This window comes from Magnolia sinica, chromosome 5, assembly GCF_029962835.1.
Source record: "Magnolia sinica isolate HGM2019 chromosome 5, MsV1, whole genome shotgun sequence".
In the NCBI taxonomy this organism is placed as follows: domain Eukaryota; kingdom Viridiplantae; phylum Streptophyta; class Magnoliopsida; order Magnoliales; family Magnoliaceae; genus Magnolia; species Magnolia sinica.
The window spans coordinates 102,490,334-102,512,560 of NC_080577.1; the positions used below are offsets into that span (position 1 = coordinate 102,490,334).

At 38.1% G+C, this 22,227-nt stretch overlaps 1 protein-coding gene across 2 annotated transcripts in view; it reads left to right on the top strand.

Moving 5' to 3' along the window:
- Window positions 1-7,399: 7,399 nt before the first annotated feature.
- The window catches only part of LOC131246480 (putative casein kinase II subunit beta-4), a 40,046-nt gene continuing 25,218 nt past the window's right edge, over window positions 7,400-22,227 (top strand). Inside the window, exon 1 of one of the 2 annotated variants that reach the window (XM_058246653.1) lies at window positions 7,400-7,754. In XM_058246653.1, the coding sequence (XP_058102636.1) occupies window positions 7,574-7,754 (181 nt within the window). In that variant the 5' untranslated portion in view covers window positions 7,400-7,573. Of the gene's footprint in view, window positions 7,791-22,227 lie in introns of both variants that reach the window. The other variant, XM_058246652.1, reaches the window with a different exon arrangement.

Consider the following 22,227-nt stretch of genomic DNA (forward strand, 5'->3'; position numbering starts at 1 on the left):
CATCCATTTTGTGCTTTAATATGTCATTGAAGGCAATTGACAAGCTTGACATCATTGCTAATGCCAACAATTTTGGAAATTTTAATTGTTTTAGCACTCAAATATTATTTTTAAGTTGAAAGTTACCCATTTGTGAGTTATAGTTTTTGCTATTTTAAATTAATTTAAAATTTAGAATCTTAAAATACTTGTGTCTTTGTTTTGAGTCTTCTAAAAAAGCTATAATTAAATGCCTTTGTTATTTTTGAAAAGTGTACTATTTTGAAAAAATTTCAAACTTCTATAAGTTATATTAAGAGAAGTATAAATAGGCTATTTATTATTCTCAATATATTTTCTTTTCTTTTAGAGGTTTTTCTCTACGTTCTTGATTTAAGGTTCCTCGCAAATTTGAGGTTTATTTTAGCAGTGTGGATCAGATCATCTGCGTGGCTTCTCATTGGTGTGTACTTTTTTTTTTTACACACGCGCACACCCCCACACACTCACGCTAGTGGAATTTCACCACCTATGGATACTCGAACCCTTGATGGGGTGTTGAAACTCGTGAGAGTCTACCACCCGAGCAAGAGTAAGGATCCTCATTGGTGTGTACATGATTGCTGATGACAACAGCTAACAAAACACCTGTATTTTCTTCCTCGTTAGTCTGTGTACCACATAACACTACTTTTTACATGCGGAGCTTCTTTGGGATCCACTGTGATCTGTGTTAGATTTTCGGATCATTCTAAAGCATGATCCCAAAAATGAGGTTCATCCAAAGTTCAAGTGGACCACAACACAAAACCATGAGTATTTAATGAACTACCATTGAGTGCTTCCTAGGCCAACCGTGAAGTTTATTTGTCATCTAACTTGTTCAGAAGGTCACACAAACCTGGATGAAGGATAAACACAAATATTAGCTTACTCGAAGTCATATGTAGCCCCAAGAAGCTTTTAATTGTGAGCATCAATTCCTACTGTTTAGATCCACACCATCCATTTGAGCTTTGAATACGACTTGCTTTTGGGCTCATATCCTAAAATGATTTGAAAACCAACTAGACAGTGTGGATCTAAGAAATACATTATCTTGGAGCCCATGTAAATTTCACATATCAAGAAATTCAATTGCCTGATGTGTGGTGCAACGCATTCAAGCGAGGGAAAGAAAAGAGGAACATGTGGAATTTCCATGGGCCTATTATGATTTACTTGTTAGATCCATACTGTCCATCCATCTTAGCATATCATTGCAGGGCATGTGTCAAAAACAGAGGTGGATCCAAGGCTCAAGTGGGTCACACTACAGGAAAATAGTGAGAATTAGACGCCTACCATTGAAAACTTTTTAAGGCTCTATTCAAGTTGATATTTGTGTTTTCCCTTCATCCGGTATGTGTGACCTTATGAAGAGGTTAGATGACAAATCAACCTCACAGTGGATGCTAAGAAGGTTTCAACAATATCCATGTGGTGTAGTCTACTTGAGTTTTAGAAGTGCCTCATTTTTTGGGCCATGCTTTAAAATGATTTGAAAAATTAACAGACAATGTGAATCTAACACATAAATCATGGTAGGACTCAAAGAAGTTCTACACATTAATAGTTGTGCTGTGTAGTATGTAATTTATTCGGGAGAGAAAATTGTGTGTACTATGAGTTAGTGTCATTGACAATGATAAAGAACGCCTAGCGTTCAACATAGAGCGACACCCAAAATTTCCCAATACTTTTAACATAGAAGAGTAACAAGATGATCTCTTCCTTTCTTTTCTATCACCATGATGTTTTTTATTGGCTTCTATTAAAATGGATCTTAAATATAAATACGTAAATATATTTTTTAAACTATTTACTTAATAAATCAATTAAAATAATTAGTATCTTAGATTCAACAAATAAATGCTTATTAACAAAAGACAGGAAAGCTAAATTAATTTGAATTTTGAAACAGCCTATCCAACGTGGTTCTCACAACTCAAACGGATGGATTAGACCCGGTTTGCCTTGTGAGCGACTCGCAAGTGGATGGTGCTCCGTGGGCCCACCATAATATAGGTATTTTATCCATGTCATCCGTTCATTTTGCCAAATCATTTTAAGGCATGAGCCAAAAAATGAGGTAGATAAAGATCTCAGGTGAACCACACCATAGGAAAAAGTGGTGATTGAATGCCCACTATTAAAACCTTTGGAGGGCCACAGAAGTTTTGGATCAAGCTATTATTTATGTTTTACCTTCGTTCAGCTCTCTGTGACATAACCAACAGGTTCGATGGCAAACAAATATTACAATGGGACCTAGGAAGTTTTCAATGGTGAGCGTTCAATCACCACTAATTTCCTATGACGAGGTCCACCTGAGATCCAGAGATAGTGCTTCATTTTTGGGCTCATGTTCTAAAATAACGATCGAAAACGGATGTACAACGTGAATAAAACAAACACATCATTGTGGGGGTATGCAATACGTGTGGAAACGGATTGGTACCTCCCCTTCCCAGTAGCCTGGTGGCTGCTGGTGGCTGCTCTGTGGGCCCCACCATACTGTATGTGTTTCATCCATACCGTTCATCCATTTTTAAAGATCATTTTAGGCTTGACCCAGGAAATGAAATGAAGGGATATAAATCTCAGGTGGGCCACACCACAGGAAAACAATAGTGATTGGATCTCTGCCATTAAAATCCTCCTAAGGCCCACTGTACTGTTTATTTGAAATCCAATCTGTTGATTAGGTCATACAGACCTAGATGAAGGGAAAAAAAAAAAAACAAAGATCATCTTTATCCAAAAATTTTACGGTCCCTAAAAAGTTTTTAACGGTGGACGTTCATTAAACACTGTTTCCTGTAATGTGTCTACTTGAGATTGGGATATATCTCATTTTTGGTATCATATCATAAAATGATCTAGAAAAATAGATGGACGGCATGGATGAAACACATAGATCATGGTGGTGCCCACAGAGTGCCAACCATCAGCCAATCCGGTTCCGATCCGTGTCCGGCTGGGTTATATTCTAATACGTGTGACGCGTGTATGATAGGTGTACATGGACGCCAAACACACCCTCATGGAGAAATGTATTATGTGCGTGCGAGATAATCTATCCAAACAGTCCATTCTCGTACAGATAGGGTACATGCACCCCAAACACATCCTCAATGACTAATCAAAATATACGGTGGTCCCCACTTTATGGACGGTAAGGATTTGAGGGGAGTGGATTATGTGCAGCCCTGACAATTGGCTTATATGTATTGTATATCCATACTGTCCATCCATTTTCTCAGTTTATTTGAGTGCATGAACCCAAAACTGAAGCAGAATCAAATCTCAGGTGGACCACACCATAGGAAATAGTGTTGATTGAACGTCAACCATTGAAAACTTCGCAGGGAACTAATTTTTATTTATCATGCAACCTGCTGATAAAGGTCATATGGTGATGGATGAAAAAAAATAAAAAAAATCAAATATTAGATTGGTCTAAAAACAACTCTATCCATCCATTTTAACATATCATTTCAAGTCATGAGCTCAAAAAGGTGGTATATCTAAAGCCAAGTGGGGAAAACACCGATATTAAGTTAATAAACAAGCCTTCCCTCGTCCTTGAGAAGTTTTCAATGGTAGGCATTTAATTCTCACCTTTTTCTTGTGGTGTTGTCCAATTAAGTCTAGGTATTCCTACAGTTCAATCAAACATGAGGCTATAGTGTGATTGAGTGTAGGTATATAAAAGTCATACTCTACTCAATATTTGATTCAACACTGATAATCTCATAAGACTTGAATAAGATTGGATTAAAAAATTCAACTGTCGAGTCAGCAACCAAATGTAATAAGTGACCAGGGGATCCGCAACAAAATTGAGGGAGTCTTTTATGATGAATTCTTACTATCTTATGTTAATGATTTTTCTTTCACCACCGCTTGCATCTAGTGTATTTTTTAAAAGAACGGATAAATGAATGAAGGCTAAAACAATGTCTATTTCATTAATATGTAAACATGGCTCTTTACAATCAACAAAGTAAAAATAACTAAAGACAATGAAAAGATAAATGCCTAATCTGTTCATTTGGACAGACGATCCATGTAGATGATCGGATGCGACGAGAAAGATTAATCATCCAAGTAAAGAGTCGGTTGATTGGGATCCAAAAATTTAGGATTGTGAATGTCTATGCTAATTCTCCTATATAGTAATGGTGGCGTTGGATAGTAGCAATTTATGCTAAGACTAAATTATGCTAAGAGAAATGTAAAAATAGATATAAAAGTTGTATAGATTGTGTTTGGCGTGGGCCTCAAGCTTTTCATTGCACATTCCTTTTATAAGTTGTTGAGGGGTAAAATTATCATTGAGTTTCCTCGTTGATCTAAAATCTTTTTACATTTACGGCTTGCATTTCAATTAGGGAGATATTTATAAACATGAAACCATTAGTTTTCAGACCTTCACATTTACGTATATGCTTTTTTATTAGAGAGCTTTGAGACACTACAGTATCTAGATTTGGGCTCAATTAGAGCCATCTCCACCATTCATCTCGGATATGACATCGATTAAGTCATTATTTGCATCTAAATGACCCAATCAACACTATCTCCACCTTTTGACGATTTTTCTTCCTCTCAATGGTGGGACTACTTGAACCGAATCCACCAGATCCTGACCTTCTATTCTCTTAAATCCGATCAACACATGAATATGGACCTGATATGTTGGCATCAACCCTCTCCTTAGTTGGGTATGTATTGCAACCAATCCGCTCGAATATTGGTCTGATATTTGAATATTTAGAATCCTTGTGATCATCATAAGGGCTTCGAATATCTTTGAGAAGGTCTTCTATTTTAGAAGAATTGCAAGAGATGACCTTATCGAATGTATTATATCATATCCGTGATACGACTGTTTCCCTCGGTAAGTCTTTTAGGGGGTGTTTGTTTTTTCAATTCAGCCATGTAAATGCATGAAAATGTATGTAGATTAGTAATGATTAATTACCCATGTAATTCCTGCAATTTTTTCTATGTTTGTCAATAACAGCTTGCTTTTTGGACACTAAAATCGAGAAGAGTGAGAATTTCATGTGGGCCCCACTATGATATGTGTGGCTTATCCACTTTGTCCATCCATTTCATGGGCTTATTTGAGGGCACTAACCGAAAATTGATGTAGATCCAAAGCTTAAGTGGACCACACCACACAAAACAGTACGTTGAACGCCTACCATTAAAAACCTTTCATGACAACGATTTCCAATGGTGTGGGCCACTTAAGCTTTGGATTTGCTTCATTTTTTAGGCTCATGCCCTAAAATGTTCAGATAAAAAAGATGAACGGCGTGGATATGTCACATACATCACAGTCGACTCCACATATCTAAATCAGCCTTTTATGGACTGAGTTTCAAGGTTGAAATACCCTCCAACTATCAAACAATCTTAAATAACAATAGTGAGCTATTTACTTATATTTACCACGGAATTGAAAAATCAAACACTTCCTTATAAGCATGCTGGATATGCTGCTTTAATGAAATGCCACATGAATCACGCCATGTGTCATTTTACAATTTGATCTCCTAAAGGCATATGTACGATTATGTGCTCTGCATTGATAATGGAAGACATCGTTGAAGAGAAGAAGTGTGAAACATATTTTCAGGTGCGAGTATGATTCTACCAACATCGAACCCATAGTGTTGATACATGTCAACTTCTTATTAGTCTATGTTGCCATGCTGAAAATGAGTGTAAACATGATTTACTTCCTTTGGAGCTCATAGACAAAATGGGTGGATAAGGATCAAGTAGCAAGGGTGGGATGTGCTTTGGTGGAATCAAAGAACCACCAAGCTTTGGTGGAGTCAACAGATGTGTTATAAAAGTAGAGTTGTACACAAGTCGAACAGAGTCAAGCTTGACACAACTCAGATTGGCTTGACTAGTAGCTAACCCCAACTTGAATTTGACTTGGCTCGGTCCTCGAGCCTATCTTGCTATCTCGGCTCTGTTCAATTAGCAACTCGGGCCAGTTCGAGCTTGTTCCACACTTTATAAAACATGTATAATGCATCTTCAATTTTCTCACGAAATGTAAAATAGTAACAATATTTTACAGGTATTTCATCAAAACACCTAGAGAGTAGCATCAAAATCAAACACCCGGGCAAGCAACATCAAAATCAAACGGTCGACGTATCCATTCCTTCTCCGCCAATACTTCGTTGAGTCATTTCATCAAACACCCGGCAAGCAACGTTCATATCAAAATAATTGAGTCACCGAGCTTATTCGATTCAAGTCGATTCGAGTTGAGGTTCGATCCGAGTCAAGTTGAGCTCAGGCATGCTCAAACTCAGCTTGAGATTTTGTCGTCTGAATCTAATTTTGAGCTGAGACGAGTCGAGCTTTTCCGAGTTGAATCGAGCAAACTGACCAAGTTAACTCGACTCCTGTGCAACTCTATGTAAAAGGTGTATTGCATGGTGCCACCTTATTGGTGCATTGACATCACCAAATTTGTTGAGCCCCACCATGATGCATGTGATATATCTACACTGCCCATCCATTTTGTGGAATCATTTTAGCGCATGATCCTAAAAATGAGGCAGACGTAAACTCAAGTGGACCACACCACAAAAAGTAACGAAGATAATGACACCCATCATTTAAACCTGCCTGGGATTCACAACGACGTTTAACTGCCATCCAACCTGGTTATAAGGTCCATCCAACCTAGTTATAAGGTCACACACATAGATGATGGAAAAACACAAATACAAGCTTGATCCAAAACTTCCCTACCATAGTAGGCTTTCAATCTCTATTACTTTCTACAGTGAGGTCCAATTTAACTTTAGATCTGCCTCAAGTATTTCGGCCCACACCCAAAAACAACTTGACAAAATGGATGGATGATACCCATATAACATCATGGTGGGCTAATTTAAGGGAATGAGTCGAAAAATAAAGCAGATAAAGATTTAACGTGGGCCACAGTACAAAAACAGTAGCGATTGAACTCTCACCGTTAGAAACTTTTTGGGCCACAAATTTTTTTTTTTTTTTTGTCAAGTTAATATTTGTATTTTAAACTCATCCAAGTCTGCGTGAACTTATCAACCGAATGAATTGCAAATAAACATTACAGTGGGCCTTAGTAACTTTTTAACGGTGGGTGTTCAGTCACCACTGTTTTCTGTGGTGTGGTCGAATTTAGATTTGGATCTGCTTCATTTTTCAGCTCAATCGCTAAAATGAGCTTGGAAAAATGGATGGACGGTGGATATAAAACACACACACACACCACTGTAGGCCCCACTGTCCCGGAACCACCAAGCTCGGTAGGTCCCGGATCCACCGAAGCCGAGTCCTGTCACGCTTTCAAAGAGAGATAATAGTATAATTACCCTCGATCGTCCCTTTCCTCTCCCTGCTGATGTAGACACCAGTCCTTGCATCGACTCCCAACGTACTCGCCCTCTCTCTCTCGCTGGTAAGTGAGGAACGGCAGCAGTGAGAGAGAGAGAGAGAGAGAGAGAGAGAGAGGGGTAATTTCGTAATAATGTCGAAAGCTGCAGCTTCGTCTCGAGTCGGAGGAGCCCCGAGATGTAGCCCTAGCGCTAACCCTAACCCTAACCCTGATCTCAACACGGCTGGTGACTGGAACCAAAATCCTTCGAGAAGAAATCCGTCGAATGCAACGACTGCGAAGAAGCAGTCCGACACCGCCTCTACTTCGAAGAGTAAGGAGACTCAGCTCAATGAACAATTTCCTCCAGGTACTTCAATTCCCCCCATTACTTTTCTTTCTCTCTTTTTAATTTTTATGGAATGGATTGTGAATTTTCTTTTACTGAGCTCCTTTTTTTTTTTTTTTTTTTTTGTCGATTTCACCGATCCTTGAAAAAAAAAGAAGAAAATTTGGGTTATTCCATGTGGACTGTATTAAAAGTTTTTTTTTTTTTTTTTTTAATTTTTTATTTGTACTTGAGTTGTTTTTTGTTTTGTAATTTTTTTTTTAAAATTCGGCAGTTTTGATGCATTTGCTTCCTTTTTTATTGATGGAAAAAGAAATAAATTGTATGTTAGATTAAGTGATGGGGACATCATGCGCACACGCGCACACATGCCTCCCCCCCACGCACGTACGCAAGGAAAAGGAGGGCCACATCGTCGATCTGGCTCGATGACGACGTCCAGGGAGGGCCTCCTAGTTAGAAGACAGAGTTTTGGTTCAAGAGAGTGGGCCCGATAGTCAAGTAAAGTCCATCATGGGATCTCATGATTGTGACCCACTAGTCGAATGAAGTTCATACTTTAGGTTTTGCGTATTTATATTATTTAGAACATCATGAACGCTTTAGATTTCTTTAATTGGTTTTTATTTTAGTTTACTTCATCGCCAAGTAATAGGTTGCGTACATGACGCGAGTTTTGGGGTATAGGGTTTTCTTATAAATAGGCATCCCTTGTAGTTCTTTTGATTCAATGAAGATTAATAAAAATTATTACGTTTTCTTGCTCCTTTCCGAGTTATGAAAACCTAATTGGGTGTGAAGCCTACCCTTCTTCGAAGGGCTAACTACTGTGGTGCGAAGTCACATTTATCCCGATTCGCCCCCACCTTCTACCATCCATATTTTTCTCTCCTACAAGCATTCCATCTGCAAATCCATCAATAGTTGCAACCGTTTTTCTCTCTACAGCAGATTTCTAGAATCTGGCCCTGCAGGAGAGCTGAAATATCGGCGGAGCACCACGCACAAACCGTGCATCGGATCGAGCTGAGATTTGGGGTTTTTGGAGTCCATCCCTGGCCGACCAAAGCCAAGGTGGCCCTTTTCTGAATAGTAGGCCCTACACACATGCGGTCATGATCACACGCACGTGTGTCTGAGCCATTGTCGCTGTCTGCACGCGGGGACTGTCTTCCGGTTTAGGTTTTCTTCTTATTTTACCCTCTCATACTTGTTTTTCATAGACCTTAACACTAGATTGCATTATCCTTAATTTATTTGCCCATTTTTCTCACCTTAAGGCTCCTTGAATTGAAATTGGTGAATTCCTTGGATTAGAGACTGATTACTATGCATGTGTGGTTGATTTCTATTTCCCTTTGAGCATCGTTTGGTCCATAATTTTATTGATCCAGTCCTAGCCTGTGTAGGCCTGGACTCGTGCAGATTTCCCTTTACTTGAATGTTTGAGCTTTTTGTGTAGTTGTTTCTGAACTAATGTGATCTTAAGCCTGAATTCTTGCACATCATATTTGAATTTCATGTCATCAAATTTGGTATCAGAGCCTAGGGTTCTTTTAGGGGAATGCATTACGTGTTTAGGGTTTAGTTATTTATGTCCGTTACGCATCAATTCTCATCATATATGGCTGTTTAAAGGTCCATAAACCCTAACATAAGCTGCTGAAATTTTCTGTTATCCCCTTATTTGAATTATTTTAGAAATTAACTTAGCTTTTTATTTCTAGGTTTAGAAACTAATTTTTTTAGAAACTTTCTTAATCTGTTTTAAGAAACCAATTTCCTTTCCTTTTTCTTTTTTAGAAACTTACTTTCTATTTTTAGAAACTTTCCTTTTTTTTTATATAGAAATTAGGCTGTTTTTTTAAGAAACTTTCTTAATTTGTATTTTTAAAAACTTTCCTAATTTGTTTTTAGAAACTTTCATTTTTTAGAAACTAGGTTGTTTTTTTTAGAAACTTTCCTAATTTGTTTTTAGAAACTTTCCTTTTTCATTTTTAGAAACTAGGTTGTTTTTTTTAGAAACTTTCCTAATTTGTTTTTTGTTAAAAACTTTCCCAATTTGTTTTTTAAGAAACTTTTCTAATTTGTTTTTAGAAACTTTCCTTTTTGGTTTTTAGAAACTAGGTTGTTTCTGAAAAAAAAAAAAAACTTTCTTATATTTTGACTACTATATCGCTGAATTGTAGTAACACCGTGTAGTTTCCCTCATATAGTCTCATAGGATCATTTAGTCTTATTTAGTTACATATAGTCGTCATAGAAAGTCATTAGGTGGAGTTAGCAGTTGTATGCCCCCACGTACAGGTCGTGGTTGGTTTGCACCCTACACTAAACATGGAACGATTGCAAGAGTCACTAAATAAGCTGTCCCAGCAGATTGAGTCTTTGGGTAAGCGCTTGGATGTGGACCAATGCTTTGAACAACATGATGTGCGCATTACCCAACTAAAGGCCTCCGCCAGGACAAACCCCACCATTGGGGTGGATGTCCAATCTCAGGCAGGTGGCCAGGAAGATAGATCAATGAATAGAGTTGGCCAAGGAATCAGTTATGGGCATGCACCCGCGCACCCACCCTATGAGGGACATCAAGACTACTATTTTGAGGGGTGTGTGGCTTTGTGGCTGGAGAGAGTGCACCAGAGGCTAGTGTAGAGTTACCCACTGACGCCATTCCGGTAGTGTATGAGTTACGTGATGTCTTTCTTGATAATCTACCGGATGAGTCTCCCCCTAGGAGGGATATAGAGCACACTAGAACATGGGACACTGTACCACCTATAGCCGAGTTTGCGTTTAATAGTTCTGTCGATAGGTCTACAGGTCCAAGTCCTTATGAAGTCGTTACTGGTTATAAACCTGAGAAACCTATTGATCTTGTCCCTATGTCATTATCCCATAGGTTGTCAGAGCCTGCAGAGTCTTTTGCGCATCGCATTCATTCATGACATCAAGAAATCAGACAGAAGATCACTACTAGTAATGAGCATTACAAATTTTCTGCAGACCAACATAATTGTTTCAAGGAATTCAGTGTAAGGGACTCTGGGATGGTCCGCATTAGGCCCGAGCGTTATCCCCAGGGTGCCGTTTATAACTTACACGTGCGTAGCGCTTGACCCTTCAAAATTATAAAGCGAAACGGTCTCAATGCGTATGAGATAGATCTTCTACCTTCCATAGAAATTAGTTCCACATTTAATGTGGAGGATCTGGTTGCATTTCAAGGGGTCATTGATGCATTGTTCAGCGTTTTGCCTAACCATCTTGATTTCCCAAACCATTCCCTTGATCCACGGCCCCCTCTCGACCCATCTTCCCCGCCTCTACGTCCTATACCTATCTGTCCCGACCCATTTTTTCAGCCTCTACCTTCCAAACCTACCTTTCCTGACCCATTTTTCCAGCCTCTACGTCCCAAACCTACCTGTCCCGACCCATTTTCCCAACCTCTACCTCCCATACCTACTCTTCCTGACCTTTCTTCCCAGCCTCTACCTCCCATGCTTAACCTTCACACACCCAGAGAGGAAATAGAGGATATCCTGGACCATCAGATAGTTTTAACGTCGGGCGGCAGGTTTCAGAAGTACCTGGTTAAATGGAAGTCATGTCCAACTTCAGATAGCACGTGACTCACTGAGGAGGAGTTTCAGAGACTTGATCCTGACATCATGGAGCAGTTCAGGAGTTTTATTTCGCCAGTGACGAAATCTTCGCAGTCGAGGAGAATTGATGGGGACATCATGCGCACACGCGCACGCATGCCGCCCCCCTACGCACGTACGCAAAGAAAAGGAGGGCACTATCATTGATCTGGCTCGATGACGATGTCCAGGGAGGGCTTCCTAGTTAGAAGACGAAGTTTTGGTTCAAGAGAGTGGCCCGATAGTCAAGTAAAGCCCATCATGGGATCTCATGATCGTGGCCCACTAGTCGGATGAAGTTCATAGTTTAGGTTTTGCTTATTTATATTATTTAGAACATCATGAATGCTTTAGATTTCTTTGATTGGTTTTTATTTTAGTTTACTTCATCGCCAAGTAATAGGTTGCGCACATGGCGCGAGTTTTGGGGTATAGAGTTTTCTTATAAATAGGCACCCTTTGTAGTTCTTTTGATTCAATGAAGATTAATAAAAATTACTACGTTTTCTTACTCCTTTTCAAGTTATGAAAACCTAATTGGGTGCGAAGCCCTCCCTTTTTTGAAGGGCTGACTACCGTGGTGCGAAGCTACATCTATTCCGATTCGCCCCCACCTTCTTCCATCAATATTTTCTTCTCTTACAAGCATTCCATTTGCAAATCCATCAATAGTTGCAGCCGTTTCTCTCTACAGCAGATTTTCAGAATCTGGCCCTGCAGAAGGGCTGAAACTTCGACGGAGCACCACCCACAAACCGTGCATCGAATCTTGCTGAGATTTGGGGGTTGTGGAGTCCATCCCTGGCCTACCAGGGCCAAGGTGGCCTTTTTCTGAATAGTGAGCCCCACACATGTGCGGCCGTGATCACACGCACGTGCGTCTAAGCCATTGTCGCTGTCCGCACGTGGGAACTGTCTTTCGGTTTAGGTTTTCTTCTTATTTTACCCTCTCATACCTGTTTTTCATAAACCCTAACCCTAGATTGCATCATCCTTAATTTATTTGCCCCTTTTTTCACACTCTAGGGTTCCTTGAATTGAAATTGGTGAATCCCTTGGATTATGGACTGATTACTATGCATGTGTGGCTGATTTCTATTTCCTTTTGAGCATCGTTTGGTCCATAATTTTATTGATCCAGTCCTAGCCTGTGTAGGCCTGGACCCGTGCAGATTCCCCTTTACTTGAATGTTTGAGCTTTTTGTGTGGGATGTGGAATTAATATAGATTGTTTTGAAATTAGTATGATCTAAAGCCTGAAATCTTGCATATCATATTTAATTTTCCATGTCCTGCATCATTAAGTGTAGTGAGGAAATGTGGTGATTGTTTGAATTTTCTGCCTTTTAATTATGAGGAGATGGAAATAGTATGTTTGATTGATGATGGTGTGTATGATGGTAGTCTTTTGGGATGCCTCACTTCTATTTGAATTGGTTCGGCACTATGTCTGCTTGTAATTGGGAAGCTGTATTTTCATGTCCTGGTTTTGATTGCTGGAATTTGTTTAGCACAAGTTCAGAATTGTTGCTTCACAATGCATTCATTGAATGTTACTTGTTGAATGTTTGCTAAATCAGATTGTTCTTTTTTATTATTTATTTATTTGTTTGCTTCAAATTGTGAATTGAGATTTTTCTCACCAACCCATTGTTCTAAGCTTGCCCATGTGGGATTCTGGTCTGGCATGATAAGAAATGAGACAGGTTACCTGTATTTCATTCTCACGACCTATACTATAGGGATCAAAAGTAGTGTTACCCAAACAACCAATCGCCTTCGTTCCTGTCCCTTGTCACACTATCTAGAGTATTAAGTCATTTTTGATCCAGATTGCTATTTTTCCCAACCCAAAATTGTGGTTCTATATTTTTATTTTTGGTAAGTTGCAATTCAAATTTGTATTTAGAATGTGACGAGTTATGCAATAGGAGGCACATATAATATAGTACTATGCAGGCAGGATTTATAACAATAAAATTCGTCATTTTCACATGTAACTTTCAACTCAATTTACATTTAACTATATTATGTATACTGAGTAGCATGTACTAGAGCAACCCATGTGATCCTACACCTAGCATACCACATATTGGAAAATAGCATATTGCGTACCGGAGCATCATGAGATCCTGGTAAACTTGAATCAAATACTCCATTGGATCCCTTCTCAAGGGACTAAGCATTCATAAAGATAATTTCTGGGAAGGATTATAGTGGAAGGTTGTTGGCAAACATTATCTCATGGCAATCAACGAGGAAGAGCCATAGCGTTAAGTTTGCATAGTTGACACAACTTTGTTCTAATCCCAAAGGAGGTTAATGACGCTGCGGTCTATGAGAGAGGTTATGTTTGTAGTGCACTCTCTGCCCCTTGCAATTCCCTTTTCTTTTCCCTTCTCTAATAAAATCATTATTTATTAAAAAGAACCCATACTACCTTTTAAAAAAATAACCCTTATACTAGACATGAATAACTACACATGCCCATGACCTAAACCACATTAAATTCTCTCTCTCTCTCTCTCTTCCCCCCCCCCTCTAAAGATATAATCATGGACCCCATGCTTTTGCGTTTCCTTCTTCCTATCCATAAGCACCCCTACATCTATGTACTAGTGTGAATACATATATAGATTAGGTTAGGTGTACTTTTTTGTATCTAAATACATAAATAGATTAGGTTGGGTGTATTTTGGTGTCTACATACCAACTTTTGAAGTCTACACCTCAAAAAATAGAGGGGCAAATAATGTTGATAAACAAGGAATAAAAATGGTTAAGCTAAACTTCAATGTATGCTCGTGGATGCATGCCACATTTTGTTGGCGAGACTATGGCTGTGGAACTAAGGTATGATGCATTTGACTCGGGCTAACACCCACCTTCGTCCAAGATGGTATTAACATTAGATGATACCCAATTAAATATATTGCAACACCCAAATGTGATAAAGAAGAGGGATACAAATTTCTCAGTGTAAAAATGTTTGCAGAAGAAAGCAAGGAGACATCCAATTATATGCCCCACCTCTCGTATAGAAGCTCTTTTGTGAGTATGAAGAGTTGGTGACTGAAGAACTCCCAACTGGATTTTCTCCTATGAGGAACATCCAATTGACTTGGTTCCAGGTTCAAACCTATTGAATCTTGCACTTTATTGAATGAGTGGAGCTGGACACACTAGGGCTCAATGGACAAGTCGTTGAGTTGCTACAAAAGGCGTTAATTTGGAAAAGCATGTCATTATGTGTTGTTCTTGCATCGTTTACTCCTAAGAAAGATGATCTTAGAGCACTTGTGTGGATAGTCATGCATTCAACTGGATTATCATCAAGTACTGATTTTCTATTTCGCACTTGGACAATATGTTGGACATTCTGCATGGAGCAAAGATCTTTTCAAAGATTAGCCTCAGGATCAAATATCATTAAATCTTTATCTGGCCTGAGGACAAGTGGAAGACTGTCATTTACGACTTGAGATGGGTTAGAGTGGCTTATGATGTCATTTGCGTACATGGCCTTTCAAATGCAGTGATCACTTTCATTAGGGTGATAAAAGAGGTGCTTTGTCCCTTAACGGGGAAGTTCTTAGTTGTTGATTTAGATGATGTTCTTGTTTTTAGTTTTGATTCATCTATTCACTTTCATTATTTACAATAAATATTTGATGTATTGCGGAGGGAATCACTATATGTGAACTTGAAGTATTCCATTGTCAATAGTGTTGTGTTTTTGTGGTATATTTTGTCTGTAGAAGAAATCAAGGTTGACCAAGAAAAAAATCGAGGCCATTGCAAAGTGGCCCATCCCACAAACCCTTTTGGAGGTCTGTTCTTTGCCAGACTTGGCAACATCTTAGTTGAGATTTATGTGGAATTTTAATAATATTATTGCACGTTACCTAATGCATACATAGAGGAAAGTTTGAATGGACTGGTGTTGGACAAATGCTTGAATAGTGTAAAAAATAAGTTCACAAAGAGTCCAATTTTTTGCATTTCAGGAGTTTAACAAAGTCTTCGAGGTGGCAAGTGACATTTCAAGTATTGCTATTAGTTGAGCTATTAGAAAACTGTTACGTAATGACTGTAAAGGCTATTACGTAATGGTAACGGTGGTGCCTGTTACACGATACGGGGTCATAATGGGCACCCCTTAAAAAAGGTGTTGCAATGAGTTGTTACGCGGTGTAATGGTCAGATGCCCTTCGTAACAGTCCAAAAATGATTTTTTTTTTTTTTTTAATATAAATTTGTTGTTTTGCTTCAAAAGTCCACATTTCTTGGTTTTTTTACTTTCCTAGATTGTTCCCAAGGCAAATCCGATTGTTTGTGTGCATTCCTTCGAAATTAAAACTTCAAATTGAAGTGGTTTGGATGGATCGAAGCTTGAGTGGGCCATTTTGGGAGCATTTCATTGCCCTTTTACTTGAAATATTTGGGAGCATTTCATCAATATCTTTCATATCTCCTGGGTGATGCCGAAGTCAGTTGATCATTTTTTGTGGGCTTGGCATGGAGGCGCAGTTGGTAAAAGCCCAGAAAGCTGTTTGGCGGCTTGTCGCAATGGGAATATTTTGGCACATTTGGAGGGCTTGAAACAAATGATGCTTCCAAAACAAGGTTTTTTTTTTTTTTTTTTTTTTTTTAAATAAAATAAAATTTGCGGAGGTAATTTGTTTGGTTAAAATTGATGTTTCGAATTGGGTCGCTTATGTAAAATCAGCATTGTCTACTGATCTTTCTTTGTGGTTTTTTTTTCCTACTTTCCTTTTGTATTCTTTCCTGTCTTTTGGAGGCGTCTCAATAAATTTCTAGTTATCCCTCTAAAAAAAGTGGGCCATTTTGGGAAAAATCGAAAAATAAGTACCATTTTTTTAGTGATTTGTTGTTGGAAATGATGAAATCAAAAGATGAAGACACCAAATTGACTATATCTTGATAAATTGTTTTTTGGTCAATTTGGTGTTTTTTTCATTGTTTTTGAAATTTTTAAAAGAAAAAGTAGGGATTTTTTTTTTTTTTTTGAATTTGATGCTTTATTGTCGGAATACATATAGAATGGTTGCATCTACATTCACATGAAGTAGATCAGTTAGAAGAATGCATTTTTCTATTTTCTATTTTTATTTTCAGATAATTTTTAATGAATATTGAAAATTCGGAATTTTTTTTAGAAAAAATAGTTTTTTTTTTTTTTTTTTGAATTCGATGCTTTATGGCTGGAATACATGTACAATGGCTCTAAATGGATAGGTCGAGTACTGTGATGACATTGGTGTTGTGGTTGAGTAATAATTGAAGGAATCATGCGAGTAGAGCAACATTTGGCACATCAAAAGGGATAGGTTGTGGGGTTTAATAATGTGCCAAAAGGAATAATGATTATGATGCAACAGAGTTTCTAAGAGTTGGAGGAAGAAATACAATGCAGAAGGAAAGAATGCTCTTGATGTGGCCTGACAAGAGGTGTTTGGTCTTGATTATATTGGCGTCGGTAATGTTGATAATGTTGAGTCTAGTGATGATTCAAATCGGGAGGTCATGTTAGCGAGGAGGGAGCATGCCTGCCGCTTGCGAAGATGAAGAGTGCCGACGCATGTTTGGGGGAGGGGGTATGTACATGACGTAGGGGGGCCAGTGGGAATGGGGCTGGGAGCGTGAGTCTGAGTCAGGGTGGGGTTGGGAGGAGGGCTAGGGTTGGTGGTAGTAGTGGAAGTGGGAGTATGTTTGGTGGTTTATGGCGTTCCTTTAGTAGGACTTTCACGCGTTCCCGCTATAGAAGACGATGTGGATGATGTAGTGAAGCTCGGGAGACCCTCATGTAATCCAATTCCATTTAGGAAGGAGATGACAAAAACATAAGAAGATCAAACAATTGTGGACCAGAACTGCAGTTAAGAAGCTTGGTAGGGCAATTACTAACCTATTCATACATGGCAACATAACTGCAAATGTTGCCAACTCTCCTTATTGGCAAGAGGTGATTGATGCAGTTGGAGAGGTAGGTGGAGTGAAAACACTCATAGCTTGTGACATTAGGGGGAAGTGGACAGATGCAGAATATCGATATGTGAAGGCGTACGTGGTCACCTTTAAACCCATATGGTAGGCTAGAGGATGCACTTGTGTGGCGGTTAAATTAGGACGACCAGACATAACATGATCAATTGTACTGCCACTTGGGAACAATATTCCATAAATTGATTTCTGAATGCGTCTTTTGTCCAATAAGCTTGGACCATATTTATGATGTTGACCCATTTCTACCTTGGTTGGAACAAAGGGAGAAACAGGTAGAAGATGCTAATGAAGAAGTTGATGTCAACGATCTAGAAATACGTGCGACACAATAAGAGTCATGCAACTGTCTTGGATCCAGAGAGGGCTCCACCTACCAAAGATTTGACTCAGGAAAGCAATAGTGAAGAAACAGAGATAGATGACGTCGATAGTAATGACGATGCATATGCTGGTCCTACTTTTGGTGTTGGTTAGCACCAAGGTGTCCCGTATCGGTATCGGTTGGCGTAACGGTGACCTCCAAAACCGATACGGATACGGGGGCGTAACGGCTTGTAACGGCGCAAATTTTTTTTTTTTGCCAAAAAAAAAATGAAAAAATATGATTTAAATCCGGAATATTCTAAGCATTCCAAATATGCATTCATTTATAAATTGGAACATGTTTATGGTGGTGTAACGGTCCACTCTTTGGTGAGAAGTTGTATCGGACTGTCTGATGAATTTATGAACCAGATAACCTGAATTTGACTACAAAATTCATATATTTAATTTTCTAACTATCTACTATCAATGATAGATATATTAGAATGAATGTAATATGAAAATATCTTATATTTAGGTGTTTGCAATTATTTTTGAGGGCCAAAATTCATGCGTAAATAGAAAAAAAATATATAAAAAATATAAAATGGCACCCCAAATATGTAAAATGCACATTAACATGTTCTACTATGATTAACACATCATATGGCATCATTAAAACAACAAAAGAATCATTAAAAAATGATTTTTTGAATTTTCAAAACAAGGGCCGAAATAAATGCCTAAATAGAAAAAAAATATAAAAAAAATATAAAATGGCACCCCAAATATGTAAAATGCACATTAACATGTTCTACTATAATTAACACATCATATGGCATCATTAAAACAGCAAAAGAATCATTAAAAAATGATTTTTCGAATTTTCAAAAAAAGGGCCGAAATAAATGCGTAAATAGAACAAAATATAAAAAAATATAAAATGGCATCCCAAATCTGTAAAATGTACATTAACATGTTCTACTATGATTAACACATCATATGGCATCATTAAAACAGCAAAAGAATCATTAAAAAATGATTTTTCGAATTTTCAAAAAAAGGGCCAAAATAAATGCGTAAATAGAAAAAAATATATAAATATATAAAATGGCACTCCAAATCTGTAAAATGCACATTAACATGTTCTATTATGATTAACACATCATATGGCATCATTAAAACAGCAAAAGAATCATTAAAAAATGATTTTTCGAATTTTCAAAAAAAGGGCCAAAATAAATGCGTAAATAGAAAAAAATATTAAAAAAATATAAAATGGCACCCCAAATCTGTAAAATGCACATTAACATGTTCTACTATGATTAACACATCAAATGACATGATTAAAACAGCAAAACAAACATTAAAAATTGATTTTTCAAATTTTAAAAAAAGGGGCCAAAATTCATGCGTAAATAGAAAAAAATATAAAAAAAATTATTAAATGGCACCCCAAATCTGTAAAATGCACATTAACATGTTCTATTATGATTAACACATCATATGACATGATTAAAACAACAAAACATATTAAAAAAAGTATAAATACCTATTTTTGACGAATTTCTGAAAAATGGCCCACCGAGCTTTGATTCAAAAAAATCTGTAATATAATGTGTTTTTATCTCAAATACCTAGCCAAGGTTGGTCGAAATTAGTAGTAGAAGGAGTGAGAAACAGTTTGGAAGCAAGAGGTTTCAAAAAAACAGCTTAAAATGAAGAACCGTTACTGTTACGTATCGGCCGTTACGGCCGATACGTAACCGTTTTGGCACACCTTGGTTAGCACACTGTACAACCTTCTACAGATCACGAGGCTGATGAGCATTGACAAACTAGAGGAGGCTAGACTTATGAGTGCACTCAGTCACGATACCCTAGCTCGGAGAGGAGGGGAAACATCATGAAGAGCCTGACACCAGTGGCACTACATGAGATGGAGCATCATGGCATCAAATCACTTACGAATATGGTGCGTCATACATCCATGGACACTATATGGAACTTGTTGAGGCACATTCATGTTTTACTAGTCCTGTTTGAGGATCTAGCTCGGATCCTTACTCTTGCTCCGGTGGTAGACTCTCAGGAGTTTCAACACTCGGTCAAGGGTTCGAGTATCCATAGGTGGTGAAATCCCACTGTGGCGTGAGTGTGTGGGGTGTGTGTGCACGTGTTAAAAAAAAAAGGATCTAGTTCATTGTATGGTCAATATGGGTGATACAGATATCAGGGTTTGAATCCGAGCTACATGTCACTTTCAGTCTCAGGGTCTGAATCCGAGCTACATGTCACTTTCAGTCTCACTTTTAGACTCAGTCCGAGCAATACCAAGGGTGGGGGTACAAGTACGCTATGTTGGCAGCTACGGGTTATTGTCTAGCACTTATTTTTACTTGGTTTCCACTCACAGATGCCTAGTGGTAGTGGGAATCATAGTCAATCATCCTTGGGATTTATAAATATGGTCTTCCCCTTCATATTTGATTATTCTGGTGTATATGCGGCACTTATTCCACAACTGCAGTCGGACGACGATGACGTGAGGTCAATTAACCACAGACAACAAAATTTTCTTTCTGGTGGTGACTAGAGTACTAGACTAGTGCTAGTGGTGTGAGTGACATAAATGGTGTATGTAACTGTAAATTGTAATTTTGTTATATTAGTACTTTTATATTTTTGTCCATTGTTATATAAATTTAAATAATTAATTAGGTATCTTTACTACATCCATCATTGACACTATATTGTCTTATTTATATTGAATCGTTGATAAAATATATTTAGTAAATGAAATATAGACTTTTGCAGCCAATCCAAGCCTATCAAGTTCATAAAATAAGCAGAAAGGCTGAGGCTACATTCTTACCAAAGAGTGGACTGTTACTCCATCATAAACATGTTCAAAACCAGAAAAGAAGACTTATTTGGATTCCTCCGACCAAAAAAAAAAGAAAAAGAAAAAAGAAAACCCAACCGTTACAGGGGGGATGTAATGGCTATTACCTGCAACGGTAAAGTGGGGACCATTACGCCCACCATTACCGTTACAAAATACCATGGTATTAGTGCAACGCTAATTTAGGAAGGAAATCAGATTGCTTTCTTTCACAAGAAGCTTAATAATGATGCATGATAGAACTATGCGTATGATCTTGAGTTCTATGTAGTGGTCACGACGCTACTAAGTGGAGCATTACTTGATTTATCAGGAATTCATTCTATACTTAGACCATAAGGCATTGTGATATGTCAACTTCAAGAAGAAGCTGAGTGCTTGTCATAGCAAAAAGACTACTTTTATACCTTCCTTTTGTGTCACAAAGCGGCAGATGCCTTGAGTTAGACGGTGGTCCTACTGGAGGCATTCTCTGTGGAGACCATGGGATTTGAGGCATTAAAAGAATAATACTGGGTTCCTGCAAGGTGCTCGACAGATGTGTGGATGATCAGGACCAAAGTATGAATTCATCTCATACAATTGATATTTATTTAAGTGTTCACACTAGTATAGTCCTCAAGGATCGCTGCAGGAAAAGATTCTATTTGAGTTATATGGAGGAAGATTGGGTCAACACTTTGAAAGAAGAATGGATTGATGCTTCGAAAGAGAGAAAACTTGGCAATCGTGGAGGAAAATACTACTGGCCTCTAACATGATGTGACACTAAATGATTTGGAGAACAATGTCGTAGATGCCAAGTTTTCAAAGATCGTGGAGAACACTTGCCTTTATTCACCTCTTCTCATTCTGGTTGTGCTATGGGTTTATACTTCTACAGACTTCATTGTGGGTCTTCCTATGATCCGAGGGGGAGCATATTTGATTTTCATTGTAGTGGTCTGTTTCACAAAAATGACCCTCAGCATTCCATGCAAAAGGATGATGAATGCTACACGTTGCCAACGTATTGTTCACAAAGATTGTGTGACTTCGCGGGGTATCGAAAACATTGACTTTGGACAGCAATTCAAAATTTGAAAGGCACTTCTGGTTCACTTTACGGAAGCGTTAAAGGATTAAGTTTCATTTTCTAGTGCTTATCATCCTCAAACATGCAAGCAAACTGAGGTCATCAACAAGAGCCTTGGTTACATCTTGAGCATTGTGGGCAACAACTTATCTTTGTAGGGCTTGACTTTACTGAGTTTACCCATAGCAATTTAATAAATTGTACCACCAGAAAAATCCCCATTCGAGATCATAGATAGGAGAAGTCCACATTGTGTACCTTTGTATCCACAGGTATAAGATCAAGTGAACAAAGATGTTGATGCTTTCTCCAAGCACACACCTAGATGAAGAAGAAGATTTAAAAGAGCAATGAAGCTGCATATACACATTGCTAGGAGTATTTATTAAGAATGTGACTTGGTTATGGTTTATTTCTGCATTAAGAAGGTGACTTGGTTATGGTTTATCTCTGCAAAGAAAGGTTTTTGAGGGGAACTTTAATAGGAAGATTGGGCCA